Source organism: Podarcis pityusensis (assembly GCF_964106645.2).
Source record: "Podarcis pityusensis genome assembly, chromosome: 7".
Taxonomy (NCBI): Eukaryota; Metazoa; Chordata; class Lepidosauria; order Squamata; family Lacertidae; genus Podarcis; species Podarcis pityusensis.
The window spans coordinates 1,459,957-1,468,131 of NC_138031.1; the positions used below are offsets into that span (position 1 = coordinate 1,459,957).

General features: G+C 50.4%; 1 protein-coding gene across 1 annotated transcript in view; it reads right to left on the reverse strand.

Moving 5' to 3' along the window:
• Nucleotides 1-3,440: 3,440 nt before the first annotated feature.
• LOC308480911 (fucolectin-like) overlaps nucleotides 3,441-8,175 on the reverse strand; it is a 7,678-nt gene continuing 2,943 nt past the window's right edge. The window contains exons 3-4 of the mRNA XM_081012892.1: nucleotides 7,870-8,161; nucleotides 3,441-5,744 (exon numbers count right to left, since the gene is read on the reverse strand). Of these exons, the coding sequence (XP_080869018.1) occupies nucleotides 5,588-5,744; nucleotides 7,870-8,161 (449 nt within the window). The 3' untranslated portion in view covers nucleotides 3,441-5,587. The remainder of the gene's footprint in view (nucleotides 5,745-7,869; nucleotides 8,162-8,175) is intronic.

Here is an 8,175-nt window from a genome sequence, read left to right on the forward strand (position 1 = left end):
CATGGCTACCTACCTGAATCTAGAATCATGGGAAGAGAAGAATGGAAGTCATTGAGTATTTTTAAATTGTAAAACAGAAAATTTAATAAAAATTATATATATATGAAACACTTGGTTTGTTACTATGTTGTGTATTTTTGTGTTTTTATATTGTAACTACCTTGTGATTCTCAGTTGAAGGGCAATATAGAAATTTGAATCATCATCATCAAAATTCTCTTGGTCTGTGGGGGAAATTCCATCCCCACAGATCCTCATTCCACAGCCACAGAATTTTGCATGTTTCCTCACCCAAACACCATGGAAAACTGGGCTTTGGTCCTGTATGTGCACCATGAACTCAGGGCCCGACAGCCTGAAGAATTCTAAGAAAGACAGTGGGAGGGCTGAGGTTAAAGACAGGCAGGGAGGCGAATTCGAAGAGCCATTGAGCAGCCTGGCATGTCAACAACATGTAAACCTTGTTCAATTCAGATTTGGACTTGCTGAATTATCATGCAGTTGTCATTCTCCAAAGAGCTGGAGGTCCTCATGGATTTGTAACATGCCCTCAAGAACAAAACATCCAGTTTCTGAACTCTTTGAACTCTGGGGCCTACACCTACACCCCACCCCCATCTCCAACTGGGTTGCTGGCTCCCTCCCACAGGAGGAAATAACATTCCTCTCTAGCAGGTGCCAAAGGAAAGGCTTCAAATTATCAGTTAATGCATGTTTGGAACAAGCAAATCCTAAAATGAGTGTTTATTTTGGCAGTGTCCCTTGCCCATTAAGCTCCAGAGTCAACAGTCTTGTGGAGGGAGCGTGGATGTGCTTTGGTGATGCAGTCATGGGTGGGGAGGGACTGAGACTCAACATCAGTTTACCTGTGTGAGGTCAAGAGGCTCTCTTAAGAACTTCAGATGAACCTTCTGGATCCAACCAGAGTCCAGAGTCCTGTTCTCTCAATGGCCAACCAGGTGCCCGTGGGAAGCCCACAAGGAGCAGGGCAGTGCAACAGAGCTCTCGCTACTTGTGATGCCCAAGAAATTGGCATTGAGAGGAAGATCGTCCATGACAGAGGAGGAAGAACAGAGCCATCTTGGCCAGTAGGCATTTATGCCTTAGCTGCCCTCTGGCACTCCACTTACATAGGTCATTGTTGTTGTTTAGTCGTTTAGTTGTGTCCATCTCTTTGTGACCCCCTGGACCAGAGCACACCAGGCACTCCTGTCTTCCACTGCCTCCCGCACTTTGGTCAAACTCATGTTTGTAGCTTCAAGAACACTGTCCAGCCATCTCTCCCTCTGTTGTCCCCTTCTCCTTGTGCCCTCCATCTTTCCCAACATCAGGGTCTTTTCCAGGGAGTCTTCTCTTCTCATGAGGTGGCCAGAGTCTTGGAGCCTCAGCTTCAGGATCTGTCCTTCCAGTGAGCACTCAGGGCTGATTTCCTTTAGAATGGAGAGGTTTGATCTTCTTGCAGTCCAGGGGACTCTCAAGAGTCTCCTCCAGCACCAGAATTCAAAAGCATCCATTCTTCGGCGATCAGCCTTCTTGATGGTCCAGCTCTCACTTCCATACATCAATACTGGGGAAACCATAGCTTTAACTATACGGACCTTTGGTGGCAAGGTGATGTCTCTGCTTTTAAGATGCTGTCTCCCTTGCCATGGTGAAGGGGCTTGAATAACTCAGAGAAGCTATGAACTCTGCCGTGCAGGGCCACCCAAGATAGACAGGTCATAGTGGAGAGTTTTGACTAAACGTGATCCACCTGGAGCAGGAATCGGCAAGCCACTCCAGTATCCCTGCCAAGAAAACTCCATGGACAAAGACATAGGTCATAGATACCGGTAATTCTGACAGAAGAGAGTGGGAATGGTTGCTGTTATTGTTGGCCTCTGTCAGTCTCAAGAGACAAAGGAGTGAGTCTCTGGAGGTGAAGTCAAACCATTGCATCAGGAGCACCAAACTGACCTCCTCAGGGTGCAAGCCTGGGCAATGTGTCTGGAGGTCCCAGGCTGCCCAGGCAGCAAGACCCCCCCCTTCAGTCTCGCTGACGTGGACCAAAGGAAAGCAGAGAAATACATTTTGCACCAGCTTGGCTGCAGGAATCGCCGGAAGGAGGTATACAAGGCGTCATCCAATTGCCTTAGTGATTCCACTCCAAATTTGGGTAGGGTTACTCCTTAGACTTTTCTTCTCCTAAAGATATCCCTCAAGGCAACAGAGGTTTAGGACCTGAGTGTCCCATGGACTACAAGAAGATCCAACCTCTCCATTCTGAAGGAAATCAGCCCTGAGTGCTCACTGGAAGGACAGATCCTGAAGCTGAGGCTCCAAGACTTTGGCCACCTCAGGAGAAGAGAAGACTCCCTGGAAAAGACCCTGATGTTGGAAAAGATGGAGGGCACAAGGAGAAGGGGACGACAGAGGATGAGATGGTGGGACAGTGTCCTCGAAGCTACTAACATGAGTCTGACCAAACTGCGGGAGGCAGTGGAAGACAGGAGGGCCTGGCGTGCTCTGGTCCAGGGGGTCACGAAGAGGCGGACACGACTAAACGACTAAACAACAACAATAAGGAGAGCTACCATCCCAAGCTGATGAGCCCCCATCCATCCCTCACTTCCCTCTACAGCATGTGGAGGAACCTCTTTCTTCACCATAGGATCCACTCTTGGCCTCATCCAGTCAACCTGCTGAGCCTGCTTTTGCATGCAGTCCTTTACTCACTGAGGGTTTGTGACCCATGGGCTACCCTCACCTGTTTTACATGACTGGTCAAAGCTGCAGGGCTCAGGAAAACCTAGACTGTCTGCTGCTAACTTGCCTACCCTCTGGGAAGATGCCAGGGGAGGGAGGCAGAGACGTTTCCATGGGTTTGTAGAGGCCATTTCAAAAGGGAAGCACCCCTCCCTCCACAAGGCTGACCACAAAGTGTTCATTTTGGAGCTTAGCTGATGTGGTTGGGACCTGCTAGTATCAGTACTCAAGTCTGGCACCCATCTGACCTCTAAATGGGATAAATGGAACGAGGATGTCTTCTTCTAAAATCATCTCCTGCCAAGGAGGTGCCGTTATTTCCTCTTGGGACAGATTCAGAAACCACACAAGCCCACTCAGACCCTACTCAGATGAAGGACGTCAAAACCTGATCTTGATCCCTAGATCCTGGTGGTGTCAACACCTTTCTGATGGGCTGGGTTGATCCATGTCATGCAAGTGCTGCTCATTGGAAGGGCCATAGACCATCTCATCCCACATCTTGTTCTCACTGTGGCCAGCTAGGTATCCCAAAGGTGTGTGACCGTGTGTGACAAAGAATGTGGCCTGAGCCCCAGAGGACACCACAGCTTCAGGGAAAGGAAAATCCTTGGCTTGGCATGGGGAAAGAGGGAGAACGGTGGCCTCAGGAGAAGCCTCGCCTTGGACCCCAATAAGTTCACTCACGAGAGGAATGGACAAAGGCGGGTTTATTGCATGAAAGGAAAGCGACAAGAGCAAACGAGTGCTGCTTCAGGCAGCAAAGTTGCAAGAGAAGCAGGCAGCTATTCCTAGGGTGCCTATGCTCCTTGGTCTAAGAGGAAGAAGGATCCCCATGGAAAGCCTAAAGAAGCAAAGTGGTGTGTCGGTTGGTGACAAGAAGGTCTCTAATCCTGTGGGAGCTAACCAGGCATGGTTAACCTAGGATGTAAGTATTCTTTTGAGCCAACGTTAGATGATGGAGAGGGCAGGGGGTCTTTGGGATAAGTCATTCATTATGTGATGGCCTGGGACTCGGGCTTGGGCTCAGAACTGGAGGAGTCTCAGTCTGCACTGGATCCTCTGCCTCAGGCGGCATCTGAACCAAGTCTGGGGCCTGATCCTGAAGAGTCCCAGTCTGCACAGGTTCCCCTGGAACAAGCACCAGCTGGGCCAAGTCAGGGGCCTGAGCCTGCCCTGGCTCCAGATGCTGGGATGACCTCCTTGCCTTCAGCTGGGCCATCACTTACAGCTGCTCCACTACCGGTTGGGTCAGGGGAGGCTGAGGCGGCCCCTGGGTCTAGTAACCCACCGACGTCTCCCGAGCTGCAGAGACTGAGGTCTGAGAGAAGGAGAGACCTGAGTACTCGCAGGAGGAGTGCTCGCCTTCGGGTGAGACAGGGAGGTGAGTCGCCGGGGGATCAGGACCAGCCATTACCCTGACAGAGATAAAAGTCTGTCGGACCCCGCCCCAGCTTGCGGGAGCAACATTGCTGCTTGCTGGAACCTGCCTGAGACCCTGTGCCTGCCCTTGCCTGGTTTCCTGCCTCAGGTCCTGTCTTGGCCCTGTCGGACTGACTCCTCCCTTGGATTTGGGACCGGACCTGGACCGCGTTGCTCGGGTTAACCCCGGGCCCAGCACACATTATAACCTATTTATTCTATTGTTTCCTTTTAAATTCCTGTCTGTTTCACATTTTGTTCATTGGTAGTTGAACCGATATAATCCCAGTAAGAAATGGCCAAACTGGTTCTCTTTCCAAGGTTATCTTAGTACTGTCTGTGTGGAACCCATTCTTTTCACAGGAGATGTGAATCAAATGTCGTGGCCAACACCTGATTACTGCACTGATCTGGACCTCAAGTTCCAGGGCACATTCAAGGCAAAGACTTGCACCAGGGTCAAGAAAGTTAACTGAGGGGCGTGTTTTATATGATGCCATGCCAACTTTTACACATGTCACGATCTACAGAAATAAACCATGGAACCTTGAGAATTCTGTACTGAACCATGGGGAAAAGTTCAGAATGGCATACACACACCATGACACATGCTTGACATCATCCCTCAGTAAAAAGCCAACAAATTCAATCTCAGGTGGGCAGAGGGAGGAATTAGTGAGCACCACAGCAGGTACTTCATCTTCTGTGGGCTCTGCATTGGGAATGGTGGATCTACACTGTCTGGAGCAGAAACAGGTTACAGCTCATATGGCACAAAAGTTGAATTTTTACACACCTTCAGTGCAAGGTTTTTAAGTTCTAGTTAGCTTCTGCCAACCTGGTGCCTGGTGCCAATTATATTGTGCCATAGGGGACCTGGCGGCAGCGCTGCAGAGTATGGTAAGGTTACCAGATGTTTTTCAATGAATCCGGGGACACTTTACAACTTCCTATTAAATAGATGGATTTTGTCAGGGGACTGATTTGTAAATTCGGGGACTGTCCCCAGGATATGGGGACGTCTGGTAACCTTAGAGTATGGGGCTCAACACTATGGCAGGGAAAGACTTCATTCTTGCCGTGATGGGTTTTCAGCAGTGTCTTGGTCTACGCCAGGCATAGGCAAACTTGGCCCTCCAGATGTTTTGGGACTACAACTCCCATCATCCCTAGCTAATAGCCCCAGTGGTCAGGGATGGTGGGAGTTGTAGTCCCAAAACATCTGGAGGGCTGGGTTTGCCTATGCCTGGTCTACGCTTTGTGGCACAGCCCTTGTTGGTTCTCAGGGCCCTGAGAAGCTGCTGGAGAAGTAGAGGAAAGGGGGCTTGCTGCAAGGAGGACTATGGCGTTGATTGACGCAGCCTTGGTCTTTGACAGCCACACACCCTGAACACACCAACACAGAGACTGCTGGTGGTCCCTAACGCATCTCTTCTGCTACAGCTCCATAGACATCCACTTCGCACAGCGTCATAGGCCCGTGGCGGGGAAGGTGGATGCTAACATAGCGGCCCCTGAGCCAGTTGCAGTTGAAGCTACTGACGGAGCCCAGTGTGACGTCTGTGACGATCCCACACCTGTAGGGAGAAAAGGAGGGTTAGACACAAGTGTGTTTGTGTATAGGAAGCATTCGCAGTTCTCCACATTTTCACATCAGTTTGTGATCTCTTTTTTTCCCCAGTCATCACAAAAATTTGTCAGCATTTCCGTGTGAATTTATCCCAAGATACCCATTTTCGCAAAGCAATTTCCCCTAACAGCACGCAGTTTTGTATGTTGTCTTCACTTATCTATCCTTTCTTATGCACACTTTCCCATAGGATGTGCACATTACTCAGCGGGAGAACTAAATTTGTTGCTAAATTTGGAAAAGTTCAAATTCCAAAAGAGGGCTAAGTTTTGGTCCGTGTATTCCCTGAGAGTGCAGACACAGCCTATTTCATTTTTGATGTTCTTAATGAGATCCTTTTGTTTTTAAATTGGTCTAAGCCACCCTGGGACGCGGGTGGCACTGTGGGTTAAACCACAGAGCCTAGGACTTGCGAATCAGAAGGTCGGCAGTTTGAATCCCCACGACGGGGTGAGCTCCCGTTGCTCGGTCCCTGCTCCTGCCCACCTAACAGTTCGAAAGCACGTCAAAGTGCAAGTAGATCAATAGGTACCGTTCTGGTGGGAAGGTAAACGGTGTTTCCGTGCGCTGCTCTGGTTTGCCAGAAGCGCCTTAGTCATGCTGGCCACATGACCCGGAAGCTGTACGCCGGCTCCCTCGGCCAATAAAGCGAGATGAGCACTGCAACCCCAGAGTCGGCCACGACTGGACCTAATGGTCAGGAGTCCCTTATTCCCTCAGAAAGTGTGGATTGGGTAAGTTTGCCTTTAAATGCCACTTGAATCGAATTTCTCCCGCATCCCTAGCCATTATAGCACATGCCTTGATTATGACGGCCAGGTTGGGTCACTGCAATGGGCTCTGCATGGAAGAGTCTTTGGGAACTGAGCTGGCCCAGGAGGAGCCGCAGCAAGGATGTCATAGTGTCCCTGGGATTATATGACACCAGCTCTGCAACAGCTACAAGGGCAGCCAATTTGTAGGCCCAACTGAAGGGGCTGGAGATTATCTTTAAAGCCCCAAACCCAGTGGTGCAGCTAGGCCAGAGGTCAGCAAACTTACCGCACCTCGGGCCGGTGTCTCCAGTGCTGATTGCATGGCGGGCCGCTATTTCCGGCGCACTTCCAGGTCAGAGGAGCACCAGAAATAGCTTGTGTGCATGTGCATGCACCTCCTCCGACCCAGATGTGCACCGGAAATAACACTTGTATATGCACAAACAACGCTTGCGCATGCACACAAGCTATTTCCAGTGCTCCCTCCGACCCAGAGGTGGGCAGCTGTGGCAGCGCAGCACCAGTAAGAGTGGGCGGTGGCAGCGGGGGTCGCCGCAGGCTGGATAAATGAGTCCCTTGGGCCTTATCCAGCCCAGGGACCTCGGCAGGTAAAACAAGATGAGTGCCTCAACTCCAGAGTCATTCGCGACTGAACTTAACTGCCAGGGGTCCCTTTACCTTTTAAAGCTCCTACCACCTCTCACAAGAATTCTGGGAATGATAGTTTGCCCCTCACAGAACTGCAATTCCCAGTACACTTCGCAAACTACAGTTCCCATGATTTTTTTGGGGCGGGTGAAATATACTCGGAGTTGAGAGTGGATTTCATGCTCTTTACTGAGCTCATAGTGGTGAGGAGGAATGGAAGTTCCCCCAGAATGTCTGCTTTATATACATTATTTTCACAATGGGCCCCACGTGATTGGCTAATTCCGGGATTCACCTGTAGGCCAATCAGGTTGCGGGTTCACTTCCAACTGGAGCTGGATTGGGTGGCTCCTGTGGACCAATCAGACTGCTGCATTCTGGACCCTATTGTTTTAGGACAATCAGACTACTGCATTCTGAATCCTATTGTTCTAGGACCAATCAGACTGCTGCCTTTTGGATCCTATTCAACTCAGTACATAACAGGGTGCTTTCACTGGTGGTATGCGCACAGCACCTGCCTCTTTCCTACTTTCTTCCCTGTTATCACAAATACAAGAGGAGACTAAGAAGGAGCCCCTCCCCGCCAGTGTTCCTGAAGTGTTCTGTGAACCCCCAGAGATCATTCAGGTTCAGGGACCAAGGGATGGTTGGCAGCTGGAACTGTACAGAGCGTTGGATTTGCCATGGTCCACAATGGTGTTCCCCACACGGACCTCGGCTCCCAGCAGCCTGTCGCCACAGCAGTCGCCACGGTTTTTCACCAAGACAGCTGCGATGGCGTACTCTGAGTCCAGATCCACCAGCCACCAGGGGTTCTTCTCAGCGTTGGTGTGGGTGCAGGAGCCCTGGTGGAAGTCCCCAGCATAGAACCCGTCCACAGCTTTGTCTGCTGATCCACGGATCGTATGTGGATATACGGAGGACTGATAAGCTCGTCGTCCCTTGGCCAAGTTCAGTACTAGAGTCACAGGA